The sequence below is a fragment of the Bemisia tabaci genome, chromosome 2, assembly GCF_918797505.1.
Source record: "Bemisia tabaci chromosome 2, PGI_BMITA_v3".
Taxonomy (NCBI): Eukaryota; Metazoa; Arthropoda; class Insecta; order Hemiptera; family Aleyrodidae; genus Bemisia; species Bemisia tabaci.
This window is the reverse complement of record NC_092794.1, coordinates 7,648,680-7,674,586: the sequence shown is the minus strand read 5'-3', so window position 1 is coordinate 7,674,586 and position 25,907 is coordinate 7,648,680. Positions and strand designations below refer to the sequence as shown.

Here is a 25,907-nt window from a genome sequence, read left to right as displayed (position 1 = left end):
CACAAAGCATTGCGAGTTCTCGCATCGCGCCTTCAATTTTGCAGATGCAACAATTGCAACACGGACATCCATCAAGCACGAATAGTTGTATCTGTGCGCCGTCATCAACGAGTGTCGCTTCCCTTGCTCTATTTCCATGTCGTGTTGGATCCGTTTGTCTTATATATAGTGGTGCTTCAAGGGTCACGCGAGCAACACAGCCGGCGATAGAAAGAAAGATAGAACAATATAGAGAAATCTTCTCCTCTTGCTTCAGTAACATCTCATCATAGGGATTCTGATTAAGTGTATTCCTAATCTAATGCGTGATCAATCCTCTCTTTGTGTATTTTTACTTTCATTCGGGACGCATGCTGCTTGGACCAAGAATTCTTCTTTTATTTTTTCTGGGACATGTCCTTCCATCCTTTGATTAACTGAGCGTATCACGTTCGTTGTTTCTTTTTGTCTAATTCAGTTTCCCTAAAAAATCTGAATATGCAGCACAATGACTTGGTGGCTTTTGTTAGATCAGTTTCATTGTCGATAAATATAAGGATGCAATAACAACTGGCATGGTTCTTTTCACTTAAGTTAGCTTTATTCTCCGTAAACATAAAACTGCAACAACAACCAACTCAGTTCCTCTCCTGTTTTCCGTTTTATCCCCTAAAAATATGAGGTGGCAACAACCACCGCCTTGGTTTCTTTTACCATATTGTTGAATTTTATTCCCAAAATATCTGGGAATACATCATCACGGATTCCCGTAGACGTGCATGATTGGAGAGGTGCGAGTGGCCGAAATTCGCCAAAGGCACCTTTGTAAATGGACGTATTTCTGTCAAAGGGAACTATGTGCATTAAGACATGAGCCCTGAGACCCATAAGAATAGATGCATAACAGGGCTCACGTCCGTCATAATGCACATAGTTCTATTTGACAGAAATATGTCCAAATTACATTTCGACGGTGTAAGTCGGCAATCACATAACTCGGTTTGCGACGTCGCAGACTTCCTGTCATACTTTATTTTTTAAACGGAAAACTACTCAACGGCCATTCCTTAAAACTGTTGTGATTTTTCTTCTCTGTGCTAAGAAAATTCTGCAAAAACTTCAAGGAATGATGTCAATTCGTTCTCCTTTATAGAAATTACATGGAGGCGGAGATTTTCAGACACCGCAAACGAGATATCGACGGTGTAAGTCGGCAATCACATAACTCGGTTTGCGTTGTTGCAGACTTCCTGTCATACTTTATTTTTTAAACGGAAAACTACTGAACGGCAATTCCTTAAAACTGCTGTGATTTGTCTTCTCTGCGCTAAGAAAATTCTGCAAAAACTTCAAGGAATGATGTCAATTTGTTCTCCTTTATAAAAATTACACGGAGGCGGAGATTTTCAGACACCGCGAACGAGATATGTGATTGCGGACTCACGCCGTCGATTTATTCTACTACTCCTACATTTAAATGTATTTTTAAGAGAAAACGAAGTTTCACAATCTCGCCAACGTTGCGATTATTTAGGCTCCTTTTTGCAAAACATATTCGGAACATGTTAAAAGTCTGTTCGGACTTTTTGAGAATGTTAAGCGAGGCGTCGAATTAAAGGGCGAGGGGGGCATTCGAAAGTAGGTGAACCTAATGGATAGCAGAGTAAAATTGTTTTGTTAAAGAAGCCTGCAAATAAAAAAAAAAGTGGAGGAGAAGAGACGATGAAAATTACGAAGAAGATAATGAAAAGGAAGGAGAAATAAGAGCTGAGAAATGAAATTAAGTCGTTTGATGGTGAAAACATTCTGAATGGAAGGTCGTATGCCCGAGTTTAGTCACTCGTTTCCTCCTCGTCTTTTCATTCCAGTTCACGCTCCTCAACCCGTTGCCCTTTGACGTAAGGGCGTATCTCAATTTACATTTGAGCCCTATGCTCCGTTTAGTTCTATCCTTTCCGGGGCTCATCTGGAAATGAGTTACGTCCTTACGTTCGAGGAACGACGAACTCGGACCGCTCTCCAGCAAGATTGCCAGATTTTCGCGTAGTGAGCCCGTTGAAATCTCAGCGAGAGGAAAAACTTGAGTTATTTCTCAAGTAAAGTGGCTCAAAAATTGCGATGAGTAAATTGACGTCTAAATCTACACTTTACCTCACAATCTCCGTGGGAAGTTTGTGCTGTTTTAGTTTCCTGCTTCATAAAATATAGGACGGCAAAGGCGTAATTTGACACAGATGAGCCACCCCGGTTTTATGATTCCACTCGGTTTATGATTCCCCCGGTTTTATGATTCCAAACTCAAATGGCGGCCTTCATGAGACGCAGATTCCCAATTAAAAACAAACATCAAAACAAACGCCTCTTATTCATCGTCCTACTCTCCTTCTTTCCACGTTTGGTTTCGTGAGAAGAAGTATCCCTCCTGGTTTTTTTAAAGGGAACTTTGGCACATGACGGTAGTCATTTTAAATTTCATACGGAATCCTGAAACCGATTTGACCTATATTGTTACTATGAGCTCTCTGACTTCCTAAATTTTCATTTTTTGCCACAGTATGCTTTCCCGTTCTATTCTGCCGATTTTCATAATTTTTGCGGCTATCGACAAGTGATAGTTTCTAGATAGGCTTGCTTTATTCTTTAGGAAGTGTGACCCGGATTCCATCATATAACGGGATACAGTTGTGAAGTTTCTCATTGAAACGATGTAATTGTTCATTTTTGGTCACAGCTCGTTCTAAAGATCTACAGGGCCAATTTTCAAGAAGTTTGCGATTGTCGACAATAGGTAGTCTCTAGATGAGCCTCTTTTATTTAGATTGGATCACAGGAACCCGCGGAACTCTGGACCTTTGTATCATACGCTTTTCCTGTAATATACCTATTGGATCGACCGGCCAAGGGGGCTGGCGGACGATCTTCCCGTGAATTCTGGCAGGAAGGGTTCCGCAGGCGCGATATTTGGGATAATTAGGGACTCTGGGACTCTGTATGGCGCTTTTTAATTAATCTCGAAGGACCTCTTTTTAACTTTGAAAGAGTTCCCTCGATATTGATTTCAGTCACCCCTAGCAGAACCTTCGGAACCAGTCCGCCTGTGGAAACGTCGAAACGAAAAGTTTAAAAATGCGTCAACCTCTCACACAAATGAATTTTGAGGTAAGAACGGAACTTCAGGCTTTGCCAATGCAGTCATCGTGATTTTTGGGCCGTATATTTCTTGAGACAACTCTTGTTTTTGCTCCAAGTTTAAGTTTGGAACATACCGGTCCCCTTACTTTGCGATTAGCTTTCCATTACAGGGTGTTTTGCATCAGGATTTTGCCGATTTTTCTGATTCTATCAGGATTTGAGGTCAATCAGGATTTCATCCCGATTTTATCAAGATTTGAAGAAAATCGGTCGTAAAATCAGGATTTGAGCAAACTCGGCCGTCCGCTTATTTTCCGTTAATTATCCGCTAGCCGCCCGTTAATTTTCCTCCGTAAAAAATCAGGGTTTGATCAGGATTTGGAAAAATTATGAAATCAGGATTTAGTAGTCAAAAATCAGGAAAAATCAGGATTTCCCAATATGAAAAAAACCCAACACCCTGTATTAAAATAATGGTGATTTCCAGAAAAAAATCTGGCAACTATGTTTTTCAAGAGATGTCACTTGACTGTCCTTCCATCTTCACCCAATTTGAACACCTTACGGCCCTTACCTTACCTCGGTTCGCAGCAGCTTACTCCGCTGTCGATAGGAATCTCATCTCCTCCTCTCATCTCCTTGTATTTATTGCTGATTGTTCGTCACACCTTTATTAACTACTTGCAGAGCGATAGTCGTAGAGTCACTTCAAAACGAGGACAAAAAACCACGAGTGCAAGAGATGGTCATTGGCGGAACTATGAAGGGGGCTGCTTAGTGCTCACCCTCCAGAATTCCTCTTCACCCTTCGTTTTTTTTTCTCTTTAAGCTTTCGTTGAAGATAGAGCCGTTTCGGACGTTGAAGTTCAATTAGGGCAACTCGATCTAGAATTTTGTTTTGTGTCTTGCGCATAGGTTGAATTTTAACGACTAGACATTCGTGCTTACGAATAACGCCGTATGAGCCTTCAGACGTCGCAAAATCTTCGCCGATTGAATAATCATTTGTGAGGAAAGTAATGCATATTTATCCTTAGAATTTTCTAATATTTTTGATCAAATTACTTCATTCCAAGGTTTCAAAATTGACTCAAAATTTTTTAATTCTTTACTAGAATGTGGCTGTGCAATTTTTGACCAAAAATTTTCCGATTTGTGCATGTGATTAGAGGAAAAGTCAGGGAGATTTTGGGGTGGTAATGCCCCATGTTCTCTTGGTGAGAATACTATTTGTGAGGGAAATTTGGCAAACATTATAATGCACTTACGTCCTTTCTTCGGCGAGTAGCTTGCCGTTTATTGGGGGAAAAAATAGGATGCTTGAATTTCATATATCTCTCAAATCCTCTAAATATCATCTTTTCTGAATTTTATCAAATTGTGCTAAAAACTTGTTACACTCTCTCACAACTCTACATCGAGAAATATAAAAAAGAATTAACTACTAAAACTTTTTTGTCTGAAACAAGATACTGACCCCACAAGATCATCCTAATTTTAGCGCTTTTTGACCCATCTAATTTTTAAAGATACTATTTTACAATATATACGTCGCGATACTTCAGATTCGTTACCTTATCTATCATCAAATAATGCAACTTTACCATCTGGATTGTGGGAGAATGCCGTCATGACAGCGGACTCAAGATCTCATCGCACCAAACATTATGTCTCCATCTCCTTTTCAATCCTTTCTCTCCATCTTTAATTCTAAAAAAATTAAATTTCCAATCCTTGGGATCCTTCTCTTCTCTTGCGATTTCAAATCGTCATACCTCTTTCTTTACAGTACAGGGATGAGCAGGTAACCGCTGCTTATCCGTAGCCCGCTTGTTTCGACCTTCAGACGCTATTTTTAATTTAGTCAAAGTTCTGTGCGCGAGTTTATAGTTCTTTTTTATTTTTCAGCCACGTTTACTAAATCGAACTATTAAGACTTTATTGATCATCAAATCAAACCACATTGATAAAAAGAAACCTCTGAACCCGTCATCTCCGAGTAAACACCGACCAACCCAGCCATTTTCAATAAGTAGAAGCATATGACCTCTTCATTCAAATTCCAAAGAATTAACCGTTTCAATATGGTCGACGTCACGGCAACTAAAACATGTTTAAACATCAAGCGGTGCTGACGTAATGAGCAGCCCGTACAAAGAAAGGAAGGAACAATTATCAAAAGTGATATTGATCTAACTGAAGCTCAAGATATTTTCATTACATAGGATCCCATTTGAAATTTGACTCGACACATCTAAGTCTAGATACAGAAGTATTTAGAGCTTCTTAAGTAATCGAAGCTTTTTTCGGGCCAACTCCAACACAGTATCAGTCAAAAGCTGAATTCTTACAAAGAGAAAAGAACCATCGGAATGCTCCCGAACTTGGAGTACACGGTTTTTTTCTGAATCCGATCAAGCTTTGTCGTGGTGTAAAATGAGCCAGCAAATCAGCAACCAACCCACGTTTTGAAATTTTGGATAATTCTGGTGTTGGACCCTACGACGTGAAGGTTGAGCGTGGAAGAATCGGATGAACAAGAAGTTGTGAGAGGATAAGGAGGTTGGTTCGTGTGAGCGCGGTCGATTCGTGTCGGGGAATTGGGGCCGAGAACCCGCCTCAAAATTCCAAAATCGGGCCGAAAAGCGTGGCCGGGGTCACGAAGGCCGGGGGCGCGCGGGAGCCCGGGGGCGGAGGCCCGATGACAGGAGGGGAAGGGCCGAGGCACACTGGAGGGCTTTAGACTCGGACACACGCACACCTACGGGGCCCACGGGCACGCTCACCAGGGGCACCAGGAGGCGGGGGCCCGCGGCGTGGGGCACGGCGGCGGGCACTACGGGGCGGCGGCCTACGGCGACGGGGGCCACGCGGCTCGGCTAGAGCACCCCGGCGCCCTCGGGCGGGACCCCAGGCTCTTCGCCCACCCCTTCGCCCACGTCCAGCCGCCGCCGCCGATGCCGCCTCCGCCCCTCTCGCGACACCTCGGCCTCGACGCCTCCGTCTTCCACCCCCCGTCCATGGCCGCCTCTATCGGCCCCTCGCCCAGCGTCACTCCGCTCAATGCAAGTAAGTATTATTCATCCTCTTCATAATATTCCACACTCATATGAGGACTTATATCGACGGTGAAACTACCAAACCACCTATCTCGTATGCGGTGTTTAAAAATCTACGCTCGCATTTCATTTTTTTGAAGTCGACCAAATCAATATCATTCCTTGAAATTTTCACAGAATTTTCTCCGCACAAAGAGGAAAAATCACAGAAATTTTCAAGACTAGACGTTAAGTAGTTGTTCATTTAAAAAATAAAGTATGACAGGCGAAGTCTGCGACGTCGCAAACCGAGATACGTGGTTTGGTAGTTTCACCGTCGATATGTAACAATGGCGGATGTGAAAAATCACCTTTTCGAAACAAGTTCAAAAAACTGTTTTGGCATCGAGACAATTTTGAGAAAATACTTGAGATGTGATCTTCGAGATCTGTACATTATGTCAGAACCGATCATATTAGATTTTTGTGTGACCAAAACAGTTTTTTAGGCGTGTTTCGGAAAGGTAATTTTTTACATCCGCCATTGGTACAGATAAGGCCTCATATAAAACGTTGAACTCGCCAGTATAATAAGAGCCATACAGTTACTTACGAGCATTCTGACTTTCTTCGTCATTAAAATTCATGGCAAACGCGTTTCGTGCCCCTCTCCCTATTGGGCCTCTTTAGTCCGGACACTGTACCTTACTCTAAATCACGAAATAATCCACCGAGGGTCCTAGCAATTAGGCTTATATCAAAAGTTTGTATCACACTTTTTAAATGAAACAATTAAAATAAATCAAAATCAACCGATTTTTAGTGTTTTTCGTGATTTGGTGTAAGTTTTAATATTGGCACTGAAGAAGCCCCATATGAGGGGCGAAACGTGTTTGCTTGAATTTCAATAACGAAGAAAATCAGAATGCACGTACGTAAATGTATGCTCATCTACAACCTTGTTTACGATAGAAAACAAGTGCCAAGTTTTCATGTACTTCATCCGAATCTTGTTAAATGTACTTGATAAGTGTTCTCCAGGGTATCTACTACACCGGAATTTCCGGAAAGTTCGGAAATGGTACTGATTTTTTAACTGCGGTCAGAAAGTACTGAAAAAGTGCGGAAATTCCGCAAGATGGTCCGGAATTTTTTCCTTCATACCACACGTGTTTTTTAATAAAGACTGGTAAGTATGCAATTCTCTGCGCGTTGATTCTTACAGTCGTACCTATTTGACCGCAAGATTGCGATTGTGTTGTCAGTGAATTTTTAAGCCACCAATGAAATGATGTGTTTACGTCATTCCTATCGCAATTCGAACGAGAATTTCAAATTTTCTAAATTCTTCGAACTTTTCAAAATGGAGGTACTGAAAAACTACTGAATTTTTTTGCTGAGGGGGTGCTGAATTTCTTAGAAACATCTGGAAAATTACTGTATAAGTACTGATTTTTTGCCAGCCTGTTTTAGTAGACTACACCACCTGCTCTGGTGCCGGCAAACCCTATATTTGTGGGGTAAGGTACAATTTGCGTAGACCGCCCCGCGCTTTTTAAATTTACCGCCAAAGCAGGCAGCTTTTCCTAGTCGTCGGCAATGGAGGTCGCAAATTTGCAATCAGGAGATCTAAGAAAACCTGACCTGCATCATTGAATAAACAGGCTCGCAAATCAATCCTCTGTACGATCTCAATTATTCCAAGCAAATGTTTAAAAAAGAACAAATGTTCAAGAAACAATAAGTGCACCAAAATTCGCTGTGTACCCGAAATTCCAGGTAGACTTACCAGGCGCTTGGACTACAGCGTAGCTGCCGACAGCACGATTCGCGCAATGGCGCCTACAAACCTAACAGGGATACGCATTGCGCAATGCGTGAAGTATCCTCTTAGGTTTGTAGGCGCCAATGCGCGTACCGCGCTGTCAGCGCGCCGCGGCCGCTCCACTCTATGTTTGTGGCTTTAATATTTAACTGCGTGGGGTCAGCGTTTTTCAACCCATGATTTTGAAATGTTTGCACACTCTGCATGGCATATTTTTATTTAAATGTATGAAAAAAAATAAGTATGAAAGGAAAATATACTGTGTGTTTTGTAAATATTAAGATGGTTCCGTGTTAAATTTAATAATGAGACTCAAAGCATTATATTTTTTTATTTTGTATTTTGTGCCTCTACTGTGCTACAAAGTGGTGTGTGCGCAACTAAATGCTACGGACGTATTTGACTCTAAAAAATGGATGTATGAATGGGTTAAAACCGAAGATTCTGTGCTTCTTGCGGGGTATTTTTCTTTTATTCATTTCTGTACAGTTCCTTTCGACACAACTACGGCTCATTGAAATTAATATCGATACCATCGCTTGGAAAAGTTTAACAAATATTTTCAAGCCACGTAAGGCTATAGGGTTATCTCAGTTCCCTTTTTTCCAAAGTTTCCAGTTCCGCTTGTTTTTTGTGAACTTTGAGAAATTTTTCCTTTAGAAAACTTATCCGGGACGATAAGGAAGACGAGGGAGGCAAGTGACCAGGTCCATTCGGTCGAGCCTTGTGGAGGGTACGAATTCGATCAAAAAATAAAAACTTGAACCGATCGATGTGATTCGATCGACACCAATTCTATTGGCAATCGTGAATCGATCGACGAAACTCGTGAATCTTGTCCTGTCTACACAATTTCAACAATCGGTCGGCTGTATTTTAACCCGGGGCAATAATATCGCAAAAAAGTTGTGTCATCAGAGAGCAGCGGGCTGATTGTTGAAATTGATAGACAAAGCCATAGACAAAGAGGACAAAAAGGATATGGAGGGATCCTGTTGGTGGGAGCAGATGTTGCTATGGACAAAGGAAGTAGATAATAGACTAACTAACAGCAACCCCTGAGAGACCCGATACTTAGTCCATTATTTCTTCCCTTAGTCCGTAAGAATCACGCATTTCACGCTCCATAGTCTTTATGTCTTCTTTGTCGATAGCTTTGTCTATCAATTTCAATAATCGCCCCGCAGGTATGATAGTCAGTGGCGAGACGTGAATGTTCGATCATCGATGAATCCCCATTTGAAGCTATGATAAATGATCGATCATTAAGGTGTTCGCATTTTCCCATATGTTTGAATGGCAAATCAATCGATATATCGGAAATCACTGCCGCCACTGATGAGTGTGTGTGTGACGCCCTGACGAGGAGGCTGCGCGCGATAACATGGCGTGTCATCATGGCCGTGTGCCTTGGTTTTGGCTTGGAAGCCCTCCCCCCCCCCCTCCACCTGCCCATTGTGTCCCGACTGATTTATATCCCATATTAAGAGAATATTAAACGGGGTTACCTTCGCCCGTCGATATCCGCTGCGATCAATCCTGTGCCGAGCCGCACTTTCACGCCCTTGCCCAAGCCCCAGATGCCGAATCGAACCAAATAGCGATATATCGATGCCCAAAGTGCGCCCTCCCTTCCCCCACCTGACCACTACGCAAACTGACGAGGAATTCGTCCTCAGATGATTCGACTATGAAAGCAATCACAGTTCTACGAATTTGAAGCCGTACACCGCCTCTTTGGGATTTTTCAAACAAGACTTATCAATTTTAGAAAATTGGTCGAAAGGAAACTTTGATATATCTTGAGAAAGAAAAAATGGATTGATCTCCGGTTTGCGCGAGCATTTTTCTTTTTTTATTTTCATTTCAACAATGTGTCACAAATGGGGGGGAGGGGTTGCAATTTGAAAATTTTGAGTTGCCCCCTGGGGCGGCTCTCTTGGGGGCCCCATAAATGAGCCTACCCTGATAAAATCAGCCCCTTGCCGCCATGAGCAATGGTTCAAACGGAAGCCCTTCATCTTTTTTTTGTTCGAAAGTTATAGATACTTTTCAGTTACTTTTGGCCCACCCCGTATGTAAAGCACGGCAAAAGAGGATGTAGATCAACGTGTTCCTAAGTCAAGATATTGCCTACCTAACGCACTGAGGATGCTATGCAGCGGCCACGCCGATGCAGCTGTTAAGTGGCGCAAATTGTCCACCGGCGCGGCGAAAGCGTCTCATTGCGCTGCGCCCAAATCGCGCTCACGGATATCGCGGGATCTATATCATCGTTCAAAAATGGTTCTGGTAGCAAATTAAACGTGAAAAAACGCTTGAATTAAACACGTTGAATTAGTCACGCTGAACACGTGAATTAAACGTGCCGGCGCAGCGCGGCTGACAACCGGCACGATACGCACATCGGCGCCTACAAACCTAACAGGGATATTTCACGCATTGCGCAATGCGGGAAGTATCCCTGTTAGGTTTGTAGGCGCCAGTGCGCGTATCGCGCTGGCAGCACGCCGCGCCGCGCCGCGGCAGCTCCGCTCTACGTTTGGCTCTACTATTTAAACTCGACGTTTTTCAACCCATGATTTTGAAATTTTTGCACACTCTGCACGGATCATTCTCATTTAAGTTGATGAAAACAAATAAGTATAAGTATTTGATGTTCAAAGCATTATATTTTTTTTACTTATAATATTAGGTGGTGTGTGCGCAACTAAATGCTACGGACATATTTGACTCTAAAAGATCGATGTGAAAATGGGTTGAAACCAAAGCTTCCGTGCCTCTTGGGTTTTTTCTTTTAGTCATTTTTGTTCAGTTCCTTTCGACACAACTACGGCTCATTGAAATTAATATCGATGCCAGTTGGAAAAGTGGAAAAAGTTTAACAAATATTTTTAAGCCATATAAGGTCATACAAGTAGCACAGTTCCCTTTTTTCCACAGGAAATATTACAAGCATGGCTCGAAATACAGGGGCTCTCAAATCCTCAAAATCGTTGAGATAATTATTTTTTACTTTGTAACTTCTCTTCTTTACATCTAGAGAGACCCATGAACATGGCATAGTTCCCTTTCTCCTATGATCTACTAGCGTAAATTTCCGTGTTCCTCGTGCTGATATGACCGTGAGATCTTCAAGTAGCATTTTTCAATGCAAAAATCGAGACATTTTGAATAAAGTTGCGATTTTTTTACTATTTTTGGGCGATAAAATCGGTAGGATCATCAACTTCTGAGCGATTATCCTTGAACTTGACTCTGGTTTAGCTTCGTATAATTGGGTTCGATAAAATCGAAATTTTATCTCAATTTATCACGCTGTTTCTATGATAACATTCCGATAAATTGCCGTCGATTAAATCGTCATATTATTGCAAAATTTGAAATCGCAATTCATCGCTATTTTTTATTCGATAATATTGCAATAAATTTCGATACATTTGTCGTCGTACATTCTCCGATCAAATCGGAACTTATAGCGATAAGTGCTACCCGGGCCGTAGGAAATCCCGTGTTTTCCCCTCGTGTATTCCACAGTCAACTTGGCAACGCAAAATAGGATCATCCTCCCGTGGATTAACACGGACTAATTATCTCGCCCTCCCCTTGATTTCGGCCGATTCGCTCCGCCACCGGGGAGGGGGGCGGGGGACCGGCCCCCTGCTGGCCAGGCTATTCGACACTTGACCCCATCTCCATTGTCCGCGTTTCGGCAGTTCCGTCGCTTTAACGACCTCTATCGGCATCGAAATTTTAAAGGTTGCTTTTTTTCGGATGACGCCATGCTCGCTCCCCGCTTTACGATATCGCTCGCGCAAATTAAAATTCAGCCCGGGTTGTAGCTCTGACGGGGCCTCGAATCAATAGCCTCGTTTATCCGAGCGTTTTCAACGCACATCTCTCCGTATGATTTACGAAATACGAAGTCATGACGTATCGAAAAAAGACAATCCAAACATTTCGTACATCTAAATGGACCTCTTGCATGTGTCAGGAATTTGCAATTTAAGCACTGATACCTTTCTCAAATTTCGCGAGAAAGACACTGGTACCACAGGTTTTCCTGTAAATCAACTTTAAAGCTCAGAAGAGCTCTCAAAGTTGAGGCCGTTATGGAGGAGATATCCCACGGCTTTCTGAGAGTCCACCTCTACACCAAGACAAACTCTCTAAGCGAAGATAGGTAGCAAATACATTAGCAGTGTTGCCCCTTGTTAGGGGACTCCAAAACTTAAAACACTGCAACCCTGCTCATGTAGTGGCTCCTTATCTTCGCATAGAGAATTCGTCTTGATTGGACTCTCAGAGTAGCGTGGGATGTCTCCTCCATTACAGCCCTAACTTAAGTAAAATAAACAATTTTATGTGCTAATAAGGAGTACCTTATTAATTATCCAAATCCAACACCTTGGCTGAATCCAAAACTCTTTTATTAATAATGATGTTGCTAAAAAAAATCTACTGAATTTTATTTTTTCATAGCCCAAAAAATTGAACATTTCAATACGCTTGCAAATATTGCGTGTATTTACAATATTTGCAATATTTACTTATTTTGTTGCGTGACGATTACGAATTCGAAGCGAACACATTAATGATCCAAATTCATCACCTTGGCTAAATCCAAAAATCTATCATTAATAATTGTGTCGCTAAGGCCTTGTCTCCACGAGCCGTTTCGCGAGATTTGTCCCAGGGAAAAATCCCACTTACGAAGTTGGGAAAAATATTGAGTTAATCAATATTTTTCCCAGTACCAAGTATGGTACTTGTACCCCTAGGACCCACTGAGAGAAGAAGAAGAAGTGAAAACGAATTTTGCGATATTTTATTCATTACTACATCGTTCATGTTTGTTTAGTTAAAAAATGTGTCTAATTGTCAATTGTGTGCAATTATTATTTTAATCCCGGTCAAATTCTCGACTTTAACTAATTTATCTTCCCGCGCAAATTAGTCGCATCGCAGGACTGCAAAGAGCCCCGTCCCGTGGAGACGGTAACTGGGAAAAATCCCAGAAGTTTCACTCCAGCGATTCGAACTTGGAAAAAATCCCATGAAAACGTCCCGTGAAGACAAGGCCTTAGAAATCTCCTGAATCTTATTTTTTGATAGTACCAGGATTAAGCCCACAAAATTGAACATTTCATTACACTTGCAACCCGGAATAAGTACTTACAGAATACAAGAGGCGATTTTCTTGCCCTTTACTTTGTTGCGTGACGATTACGAATTCGAAGCGGATCGGAAGAAAGTGTCGACACCGGCGTGGACTCGCATCCGATCGAACCTGGAAAAATTCACTTTTCGCCCGGGTGCCGTCGGCTGAAGCCATGCGTTACTGATTTACGACTCCAACTCCTCAGTTACAAATAATTAAGTAATTATACGCCAACACAACTCTTTGTCGCTTCCTCCTCGTTTTCCACTCCTTTCATCCCCCGTCCTCGAAGGAGTTACATCTTCGCTTCATGCTCTCCGCCCAGACCTCAACTTGCCATATCTACACTCCTAAAAAATATTAAACGCAGCAACGGAATAGTCGGGCACTTTCGTTCCCTGAACGCTGGGAAAAATAGGAGCTTGAATCTAGAGTTGGACTGGAAAAAAAACACATTGGATCCATAGTCCAGACTCTTAAAAACATCGACAAGAAAAAGTACTCTTGATTTAATCAAAATCTAGCTTAAATCAAGAACCAAGCCTCTTAATTTAAGCGGATTTCGTTTTGATTCAAGCAAAAATCTGATTGAATCAAGAGTATTTTTTCTTGTCAATGTTTTCAAGAGTCTGGACTCTAGATCCAATGTGTTTTTTTCCAGTGCTCTTAATGATATCGACAAGAAAAAATACTCTTGATTCAATCGGCTTTTTCCCTGCATAGAAGAGCCAAGTCTCTTGGCTTAAGCAGATTTCCTTTTGATTCAAGGAAAAATCCGATTTAATCAAGAGTATTTTTTCTTGTCAATGTTTTGAGTCTGGACTCTGCATGCAAGCGACTTTTTTACCAGTGAAAACAAAACTACGGCCGTGGAAGCCGTACTTACAGGCTTAGATATATCATTGGCGTTTCGGGCTCAGAGGCCGAAATTTCCAGGCGTTGCATCCCAAGCAGTCAAAACTCCGGCTCCAGCATCCGGAACTTTCGTGATCTGAGCCCGGAGCGAACGGTATGTCTATCGAGTCCACGTAACTTTTTTTCAGTGTTTTATGGTACAAAAATTTCGTGTTTCACCGGAAAAATCTGGGATGAACAATATCCAATATAGTTTTGATTGAACGCAACGTAAGCGCTCAAAAAAGAGCAAGATGAATTTCAACCCAAAAGTTTCGTTAATACGGGAAGTGTAACACAAAATTACCGTAGCTTTCGGTTGCCAGTTACTTTCTTTGAAGAGATTAAATGATAAACGATTTGTGAATACGAACGTCGCAATCGAAGGAATGCACTTTTCCAGTCTCTGCATTGTTTTCTGCGCTAAATTCACCGCAAACTGTACCAAAATCAACACAAAATTTGTGTTGGTTTGTGTTTTACCTCCTGTATAATCAAGAGTAACGCAAGAACACAAATATTTTTATCATTGTATGTCTGGGTCACAGGATCGAACTGCTACCAATGTGACGAGGTCAGGGTTCTAATTGGTTCTGTGAATACCAATACATAGATACCGATACATATCGACGGTGTAAGTCGGCAATCACATATCTCATTTGCGGTGTCTGAAAATCTCCGCCTCTATGTTATTTTTTTAAAGGAGAACAAATTGACATTATTCCTTGAAGTTTTTGTAGAATTTTCTTCGCACAAAGAAGAAAAATCACGGCAGTTTAAAGAATTACCGTTGAGTAGTTTTTCATTTAAAAAATAAAGTATGACAGGAAGTCTGCGACGCCGCAAACCGAGTTATGTGATTGCCGATTTACACCGTCGATATGTGAATACATAGATCAACCATCAAAATAAGCATATTTTGTTTAAAAAAATTAAAATCCTAAACCAATGAATAATGTAGCGCGTTGGATAAAATTCGATAATTATTTTTCTTACCCGGCAACCTTTCCCTTATTTTTCTCCCTTCCGTCTCTGGTACAAGGATCCTTTGCGCGACGCTATTTATTCGAGGGGGGGGAGGGGGTTCGTTTCCGTTCTCCCCTCTATTTTCTTTTCCCTCGTCAGTAGTACCGGCAAGAGACTGCCCAACCTCTCTCTTCATTATCTTGTTCACAGCAAATAAACATTTTAAATTGCTCCCAAATCAATGATCCGGAAACATTTTGTTTCTGTGTAATTACTGGGTTCCACAGGATTAGTTTCGGTTGCCATGAGTGAACTTCGCAACAGCGCAAGAGCCCATACGTGGAGGGTATGAAGGAAGGAATTATTGCTTCAGCCTTAAACACTACAAAGGACAAACTGAAATTCGCTGGATTACGATCATTTAGTTTATTTTAATGCGACGCATCAGTGAATTTTTTTTCTTATTTCCTCTCTGGAAGAAAGAACTGTCCTGATGCCACAGTGCCAGCGATCTTGTTTTATGCAGTGTCTAAACGGAAATATTAGTAGTGTCAAACGTACGCGCTCTAGTAAAATTTATCTAGGATAAAATTTCTTTGGGGTAAAAGAAGACTTTGTGTCAAAAACTCAAATTTTCGTTTCCTTCGTAACAACGACCGCTAGAAAGCAATTTTCAAAAACTGTAAAAAATAGTTTTAGAAAACTCCTTTTGGATATATTTTAAAGTGAAATTCACTTATAAACACTAAATTAGGATTCCTCAACTCGGTTGATATTGAACGTAGAGAGTTGCTGTTTAGACTGACCTTATTATTTTTAGCTGATCCATAAGAATTACTAAATCATCAAAACACGATTCTGTGACCAGCGCAACTGACCCATTCGCTACACCGAGTGAATAATGCCGGTCCCTAGAAGGTTGTTATATCCAATTTCCGCCGTATGTTCAATTGTTCGAGACCTCCTTAACCCTCTATGGCATAGCGTTACGAATTCGTAACAACGTGTTTTGGGGGTTTCTAAGAATAAAATCTGCTCTCTGTGGCATTATTTTGCAAATTTTCATTAGTTTTTTTCCTGTTTCGAATGGCCGATTCTCAAAAATTTTAAATATTGAACAAAAAATTGGTACTATATGTATTTTATGCAAGCTACAATATAGTTTAGTGTTCCATAGAATCTGAGATCCAAAATTAATTCATGCCATAGAGGATTAAACCTTCCTTAATCGCCTCCCAAGATAAGGAGCTGATTTGAGAATGGCTGTTAAAACGGTTCGGAGGCTGGGTACGGATGGAAAAATAGTGCGGGCTAGAGTCCCTTTATACTGAGAGTCAAGACAATGTGAATCCATTTCTGATTGGTTCCCGTATTTTAGGCCTTCACTGTGTCACAAACGGGAATAAAGATTTTATTTTCACCGATTGCAAAGATTATATTCTGGAATGGACCAGGGAATTGCGGGTTCGGCAAGGAACAAACGGAATGAGAAAAGGAACGGAGAAAGGAATTTGAGAATGAGCCGATCGAAGATTACGAAAAACGTTCAATTTGTGTAATCTTTATTCCCGTTTGTGACTCCATGAGGGGTGTTGTCTTGACTCTCAGTATAAAGGGACTCTAGTGCGGGCGGGTGACAGCGGAGGAAAGATTGAAAGGATAACGGAGCGATGGTTAAAATTGGGAAAGAAACAAGGGAGTCACACAATATTCATAACTCAAACTGAGGGAATAAGCGTGAGAGTATTGCCCCGAGCAGATTCAGCTTGAACCACTCGTGTCTAAGATTATGTTTCTGAATAAAATAGCGCGGGCGAGGGCCAACTTGGAGATCATTCCCCGTAATCGTACGCTTTGCTCCTTCCTCTGTCCTCTCCTCGCGTCAACTCTCTCGTTCTCAATTTAATCCTTTCCTAAGTGGACATTTTGAAATTATTGAGAACCACTTTTTGTCGCTCTTCTGTAGAAGCACGTATCGCCGTAGGGTACATCAAAGTGGGCGGGAAGGAGGAAGAATAGGAAGCATGATAAGGGAGAAAGAAAGTAAAAAGAAACGGAAGTGAGAAAATTAAGGAAGAACAATACGGAAAGGAAGATGAGGAAGAACCAGAAGGAGAAAAAAGAAGTCACTAAGAATGAGGTAGAAGCAGTGGCATGGCGTGCTTTGCGATATATCGATTGTTATGCCATTTAACGCTATGGAAAAGGATCGATAAACAGGGTGTTCGCAGCGAACACCTTAATAATCGATTCTTTACCATGGGTTTAAGTGGCATAACAATCGATACATCGCAAAGCACGCCACGCCTTTGGGTAGAAGCGAAGGAACAAGAGGATAAAAAAACGGAAGAGACGAGGAAGAAGGAGAAGGAGAGGCCTTGTTATCGGAGAGAGTAGAAAAACGCGTAGCGGGTGTCAACTTTTCTTGGTCTGAAGACGCCTGTTTCAATTTCAGTGAAATTAGAGTCGATTTCATTATAGGTTTCCGCACCGATATAGTGCGGCAGAAGATCTTGTAGAGTCAATTCAGCATTTATAGCAAACGCAAAAATCAAGATGGCGGATCCTCAGTCGCAGTCTATTTTCGGGTGAACTTATTTGGCATGGACTCCAGAGCAGTCAAATTTTAGAGAACACTCGATCTCGAAAATTTGGGCGTTACCGCTTGCTTCAATAACACCGCAGCACTGCTCTGTCGTGCTAAAGAAGGACGCCGTATGAGCTTTCAGCTGTTGCCAAACTTCCTTTGACAAACCACGCATTTTCAGGAATATTTTTGATTATTTTCCTTCCAATTTTTGATGGAATTTCGTTCGTAATTTGATCTAAAAAGTCTGAAAATTCCAAAGTAACATATTCAAAACTACCCTCTAGAACAGTTATTTTCTGGAAGGAAATTCGGCAACATTTGAATGCCCGTACGATTTTCCTTCCAATTTTTCATGGAATTTTGTTCGTAATTTGATTTAAAAAGTCTGAAAATTCCAAAGTAAGATATTCAAAACTATCCTCTAGTACAGTTATTTTCTGGAAGGAAATTCGGCAACATTTGAATGCCCATACGACGTTTTTCCTCAGCACAGCAACGGTCCCTCCGGTGATAAGGCAACAAAGGGATGGCAGGATATATTTTTCTCGCCCAACGCGGCAGCTGCGCGCGGTAACTTTCGGCTGTTCCGGAGAGATATCGATATCGGGAGGTAAATTCGTGGTCCCGCGAAAAATGGCGCGCGGGGAAGGATGGATTCGGTGTGATATGAGAACACTGTTTTGGGAAAACGAAGTTATTAGATTGGAACCGGACTGATTCTCCCGTGGGACCGATTAATTTGCGCCCATTTCACCACACTAACGCCAGGATCCGATACGGCCTCAAAACCCGTCGCGTTAGCGGGGGGGGGGGGGGGGGGGGGGGCTATTCGATACCGTTTCCTATCTGGTCCCGAGTTCACCGGGGCAATGTCGCACAGCCCATCGATGCCGCTATAAACGGCAGTCTTCCGGGATGAATTGGACGCATCCGTGCTCAAAGGAACCATATGAATAGGGTTTGCACGCGGCGTAGTCAGGGTGGCACGAAACGTAAGAAAGAAATGATAGATTGGAAATTTTAGTGAAATATTTCATGAAATTTCACGAGGCTATGAAATGTTTCATATTTTTCAGGGGCTAGAGTATGCAACCCGTACTAAAACACACAAAAATAGAAGAAAGTCATAATTTTCACATCTTGCAAAACATGAAAAGGAACCGATATTTTTCAATATCTTTCATAAATTTCTGAAATTTCATGAACTATTTCACGTGAAATTTCAAGATTATATTTTTCATGAAATTTTGCCACCCTGGGCATAGTCCCTTTTAATATAAATACGTCCAATCGATGTAGTTATGCTAGGAACCAAACCAACAAACCAACAAATGAATGAACTGATAGGACCTGTAAAACACGCAAATCCTACGCACGCCCATAGTAAGAAAAAGTAACTAAAATTTTGTGACAACTCGGGAAGTAAAACACGAAGTAACAGAAGCTGCTGGTGAATCGTTTTTCGTGTCAGTTTTCCCTGTATCAGTATGACCAAATCTTTGCGTTAAAACGACCACATTCTTGTGTTGAAAATTTGCATCCTTGTTAAAATTAGAGTCCCTTTATACCGAGAGCAAAGACAACGTGAATACATTTCTGATTGGTTCCCGTATTTTAGGTCTTCACAGTGTCACAAACGGGAATAAAGATTACAGTTTCACCAATTGCAAAGATTATAAACTGGAATGGACCGGGGCATTAGGGTACGGCAAGGAACAAACGAATGAGAGAGGGAACGGAGATAGGCATTTTGGAATGGGTTGATCAAAGATTACAGAAAACGTCCAATTTGTGTAATCTTTATTCCCGTTTGTGACATCCATGAGCCGCGCTGTCTTAACTCTCTCTATAAAGGGACTCTGGTTAAAATTAGAGGCCAGCCCTTATAAGATCGAAGGTGAATCACACTATCTTCACGCCCCGATGTTTCAGAGTAACCTACGATTTGAGTTGTTTAACACAAAATTGTGTTGAGTAACCAAGTCCTTAGCGTAGATTCGACACAATAAAAAATAACACAAAGTGACACAGAGTAACAACGAACACGTAATTTTTAACTATGTAGTCCATTTTGATTGCGTTCATTTTTACATTATTGCTTCTAGCATGAATACGTCTTAATAATAGTTTTTATCCCTTGCGCTAAATGGGTCTAAACTGATTTTTTAAGGACGGTCCGGAGGTACTGAAAAAGTGCGGAAATTCCGTAAGAAGGTCCGGATGTTTTTTCTTCATACCTCGTATCCTTTAATGAAGCCTGGAAAGTATGCAACCATCTACGCGTCGATTCTTAGATTAGTATTTGTCTGCAAGATTGCGATTGTGCGATCAGTTAATCTTTCGAGAGTTTCAAACTTTCGAAATTTTTCGAATTTCGTCAAATGGAGGCACTGGACAAGTACCGAATTTTTCTGCTGAGAAGATACTGAATTTCTCGCGAATGTACCTGAAACGGTTCAGTAAAAGTACCGATTTTCGGCCTGCCTGTCTCATCGTTTGTGGACACCCTGTATATTACCGCCCAAATCGGCAACATGGCCGTCGTTATCCGGGCCGAAAGAGTTGGACGAAATTTATGAAAGCAGGCGCGAACCCCGTCTGCCAGTGCAACAATTGTCCTCTCTCTAGTTCCGTGACCGAACCAACAAACTTAACCCCGTTCCGCGATATTTAATAATAGACAACGGCCGCTTACAATGGACTTTTAACATACCCGCAACCTGATATATGATACGGAACGTTTTAATACCTGCACGATTCAAAGACACGTATTTCGTCAAATCCGCCGTGAATAAAAAATAATGGGTCGCTCTTGTGAACTGATCTTTCGGGGATCGATATCCATCGAACTACTCAGCTAATTCGAACGGTTAAATTTGCCATACTGAATTTTCGGTTCGTGTGACGGAGCCTCGCGTTCGTGAAGCTGCGTGTCTATGACCGAACACTGGAAAAAAAAACACAACAGTCCAGACTCTTAAAAACATTGACAAGAAAAAATACTCTTGATTCAATCAGATTTAAGCTTAAATCAAGAACCAAGCCTCTTAATTTGAGCGGATTTCCTTTTGATTTAAGCTTAGATCTGATTGAATCATGAGTCCTTTTTCTTGTCAATGTTTTCAAGAGTCTGGACTCCAGATCCAATTTTTTTTCCAGTGCGCATCTCCGTTTGTGACGTCGCAGATTTCCAGTTATATCTTATTTTTTCTTTGGAAAACTAGTCAACGTAATTTCCCGAGAACATAGCATAAGATCACAAACAAATATGTGGCGAGGAGGAACTCCTCCGTTCCTAACCTGAAAAACTCCATTCTTGTTTTGTCTGCTGTGTAAATATTAAAATTTGATTGGCGATACTTGATTTTTTTCTCCGTTCAGTTAATCAAAAAAAGGCCCGATTAAATGTACGTACATATAAGATTCACTTTGAGAAGTAAATGTTACTTTTGAAAATAATACCAATTGGGTCTGAAAAAGATTGAAAAAGAATCGAAGCGTCGCGCCGCAGTCACGTTGGCAGTCACGCTTATCTATATTAATGGATCACTAGACAAGGTACGAATTTAAGCAATCTGATACATGTTTCTTAACCAGAATTTAACGTAGAACACGATTCGCACAACGGAAACTAATGAAACCAACTCCTAACGAAGATATTAACGTTTTTATTTCACATTGGTTACGAGGAATTTGAACTGTCCGCTCACAAGAAACTCAAAGCTCTACGTGAGTCAAATCGCGCACTACAACGGTTTCAGCAAGCTTCTCAAACGAGCAATGTTCATTTCTCACCATGTGTTGTTCAAACTATGAGCAATTTGCTGTAGCTGAACCAAAGTGTCAAAATTGAGGTTGCCAGAATTTTAAATCGCAGATACTGTCATGATAACGTTTAGCGCGCGATGCGAATCACGTAGAGCATTGAGTTTTCATGAGCGAGTGGTTTGAATTTACGCATCAAGAATCATTGAATATCTTTGGAAGGAGTTAATTTCGGTAATGTTCGTTGTGCGCATCGTGTTCTAAGTGAAATTTTGGTTAAGAAACATGTATCAGAATGCTGAAATTAGTACCTTGTCTAGTGGTCCATTGCTAGAGCTTACAATAATCCGCGTGATTCCGGCCCGGCGCGCCTTCAATTTCGTAGGCGACTTCACGCCTCACCGGGGAGTTAGTTTAGATGCGTGACCCAACCGAACCCAACTCTCAACTTGGACGGACACTCTCCCCGAATGCGGAGGACCCAAAAGAGCACTAGTTGGATGGAAAACATATTCCTCTAGCAGATAAAAGGCACCATTTTTGAAAATTTGGGAGCCTCCACTGAATAATTCATTGTTTAAAAATAGACGAGTTCGAAAAATACTTCATCTGAGGTCTCAAGCGTCCGTGCATCGCTGCAGCGTCCATGTAAAAATCGACCATAAACTTGCGCATTTAAATTTTACTCATAGTTCATTTTGGAAAGGTTAATAGGTTAAGGATAGAACGCATAATGAATTACTTCCTTGTTACGACGAGTATTTTCCTCCGCGCAACAAGTAAATGCTAATTAATTGTTCCCCAACAGGTATCTTGGAATGATGAATCGGATCTCTCTCATTGTCGACTTCTTCTAATGTTCTTCTTTTTAGAGCAGGAAAAGAGCAGAACAAGGTTTTTTACATGTGGAAAATGAAATACATTATACATGAATACATTAGAAAATCAAATCTTTTGAAACGTCGGCACTGAAATACTGAAAGTGTGATCCGTACTTCACGAAAACTTGATCATTTTGTGTGTCACGAGGATCAAGTGAGGAGTACGCAAAGACCAACATAGTTTTGTTCATTGTTTGTTCGTATTTTTTATTATATTTTCGGCCAAACCCGCTTAACATCTTTTAGTCGCGCTAAGCCTTACCCTCATGGCGGGTCAAACTATGTCATGTGAGATGTACGAAACCGTCATGAGGTCGGCGTAAACCGGTTAAAGTCTGGCTTCTCAAAGCAGATTTTTTTTCATTTCCACGAGACAAAAATAAAAAAAAACTAAGAAAAAAAAACTATAACTAAGAATTTGAGGAGACCTTCAAAAAAGAAGACTTTCAGGGAAAGTTAGGTTTTTACGGAAGTCAGCTGAGAGAGGAAGGTCAAGGTAATAAAGAGGTATGACTTAAGGAAACCCACAAAAAAATGCATTTTTAAGGGAAAATGACAAATTCAGGGAGAGGTAATACAAATGTAAGGATATTCAATGATGAGACACCAGTGAGCTGATTATTGAATTTTATAGACGAAGCGATAGACAAAGAAGCCAAAGGGAAAATGGAGCGAGCCTACCGGTGGACACGTGTGGTTGCAATGGACAAATGGACCGCATTTTGCAATTTGGAACTATACATTCTGGCCCGGTTTAAAAACAACGCTGGACCTCAAGTTTTTAGATACGTGATCCGAAAACTTCAGAGATCCATATGACCTCAACCTCGGGTCCCAACGAAGTTTTTTTCTCCGTGTATGAACCTAAATTTCGGTCTGACGAACCGAATCGCTCGATTGGTGTAAAACACCGAACATGCAGCTCTTACGATCTATCATTTTCTCAGTTTGCTTACACTTGGCTGATTATTGAAATTGATAGACAAAGCAACTTATAAGCGATAGACAAAGGAAGCGACCTGAAGCGATCGACCCTTTTTTGAGCACTCTGAAAACCTTCGCACATGGTCAAGGTTCCGTTCCTCCTACTTTTCGGTTATTTCAGAGTGAAAAGTGCTTGAGAATGATTCAACTTGTCTCGCGACGAACGGCGGGCCACAACCTCCCCGCGTGTGGCGACCTCGAAATTGCAAACACCAAGTCACGTGATGAACTCCGCCCACCTCCTACTACTGTTATTTTACTTAATTTCGTCGCTGTAATTTAGCGTCGGATATATATCAGTCAGCGACGAGGCGCGAATGATCGATTATCGATATTTTCCCGTTTGAAGCTGTGGTAAAGAATCGATTTTTAAGGTGCTCGACTGCTCGTTGCCAACTCCCTGATTATCGATCCTTTTCTATAGGTTTAAATAGCAGATCAGTCGAAACATCGCAAAGCACGATATAGGAAGACGATAATAGTCTTTCTATAATGGACCACTAGACAAGGTACGAATTCAAGCAATCTGATACATGTTTCTTAACCAGAATTTTACGTAAAACACGATTCGCGCTACAGAAATTACTGAAACCAACTCCTAACGGAGATATTAACCTTTTTATTTCACATTGGTTACGAGGAATTTGAACTGCCCGCTCACAAGAAACTCAAAGCTCTATGTGAGTCAAATCGCACACTACAACGGTTTCAGCGATCTTCTCAATCGAGCAATGTTCATTTTCCACCATGTGTTGTTCAAACTATAAGCAATTTGCTATAGCTGAGCCAAAGTGTCAAGATTGATCGAGGTTGCCAGATTTTTATATCGCAGAGACTGTCATGATAACGTTTAGCGCTCAACGTGAATCACGTAGAGCATTGAGTTTTCATGAGCGGGTGGTTTGAATTCACGCATTAAGAATCATTAAATATCTTCGTAAGGTATTGATTTCGGTAATTTTCGTTGTAAGAATCGTGTTTTACGTAAAATTTTGGTTAAGAAACATGTATCAGAATGCTGAAATTGGTACCTTGTCTAGTGGTCCATTTACACTTTTGGCGGTAGTGGAGTTAGCTCGTATTTGATAGTTGGAACTTTGGTGTTCGAGTACTCAGTACCCTCATCTCGACGGTGCTCACCTTCTTCCGGGAACTTAAAAACGCACCTACATGGAAAAACACCTGAGCGCTTCTCTAGTACGAATGTATCAAGCTCGTTTTTTAATGGATGTTTTTTCTCATTTTTTATGGGGAATTTTTTATTATAACCGTTTTATTCCACAACTAGGTCTGTTCTTGGTAACGCTTTCCCCTCAAATTTTCGCACATGCAATCCGTGACTTTGAAAGGATTATGGTGAGCACGGTAGTTTTTCTTGTGTACGGCCAAGAGTTGACGTGTTAGCGTCGTTCCATATTTTCATATCTGATTTTGTCGAAGGGCGTGGAGGGTGCGCGTAGCTCTTACTTCTCCGCCGGCGGCGAACAAGTGAGAACAACAAATCAATCACGCTGTTTCGTTAAAACTTTGAAAAATTCAATCAGACAACCTAACACCCGTCCTCGGCGCACGACAGTGAGGCCAAATCAAATAAAAAATACTACCGCGCCCATGAAAAATAGCTCATGAACATGAGTACGTGACTAACATTTTTCTTATAGACTCGCGTAAGAAACTTCCTGATTTCTTCCAATGTGAAGTTCCATCCCTTTTTATTTACTACTTACAAGTCAAATCAATCCGAAAACGTTTGAGAAAAATTCAATACCGTATCGCGGAAATTAATGTTTTCAGGGAAAATTTGAAACCTTGGGAACGTGAAAATCACTCTCATTTCTTGAAGAATCACAAATCGTCGCTTCTGAGACAAAAAAACTTAACTTCATTCCAAGGTCGCGAAATTGACTTCGAGAAAAGTCTGAGAAAAATCGGTAAACTTTTACGCCAACTAGTTTTTCTCAGGATTTTCTATCGGAGATTTTGAAACATTTAAATGTGGTAACGATCTTTTCTCTGGGAAATGACAATTTATATGAAACGCCATGCAAAATCTTAGCCCCTACCTCAGCAGGCTGGTTATTGAAATGGATGGACAAAGCAATAGAAAAAAGAGAAACAGGAAAAATGGAACGACCTTATTGATGGTTGCAATGGACAAATGAGGAAAACTATGGACCAATGGAAGGGTCGCTTGCTGGTTGCCGTTAGTTATAGCTTATCACTTATCCCCTTTGTCCATCACAACCACCCGCTTCTACCAACAGTTCTACTTCCCCCACACGTTTTCACTAGAAAAAAGTCGCCTGGATATAGAGTCCAGACGCTTAAAAACATCGGCAAGAAAAAGTACTCGTGATTCAATCGGTCTTTTCGCCTGAATCAAAAAGAAATCCACCTAAATTAAGAGACTCGGCTCTTCGATTCAAGGAAAAATCGGATTGAATCAAGAGTATTTTTTCTTGTCAATGTTATTGAGAGTCTAGGCTCTAGATCCAAGCGAATTTTTTTCCAGTGTTCATCTGGATTAGGTAAAAGGATCTGTCCATAAAGTACACCGAGAAAAAAGATTTGTAGAATTTACAATTCCTTCACGCTGGCACACAGCGTCAATTCAAAGTCAATTCTGTCAGAAAAAAGGTAAAAGTTAGTATCCACTGGTACAGGTAACCATTCCTCGAGCAGAATCGACTTT

General features: G+C 41.1%; 1 protein-coding gene across 7 annotated transcripts in view; it reads left to right on the top strand.

The window, feature by feature from the left end:
* The window catches only part of Camta (Calmodulin-binding transcription activator), a 322,129-nt gene that overhangs the window by 163,681 nt on the left and 132,541 nt on the right, over positions 1-25,907 (top strand). Inside the window, exon 1 of one of the 7 annotated variants that reach the window (XM_019045125.2) lies at positions 5,299-6,180. The exons of the other annotated variants lie outside the window; for them this stretch is intronic. Within the exon in view, the coding sequence (XP_018900670.2) occupies positions 6,069-6,180 (112 nt within the window). The 5' untranslated portion in view covers positions 5,299-6,068. Of the gene's footprint in view, positions 1-5,298; positions 6,181-25,907 lie in introns of those variants that run through there. 7 annotated transcript variants of the gene reach the window in all.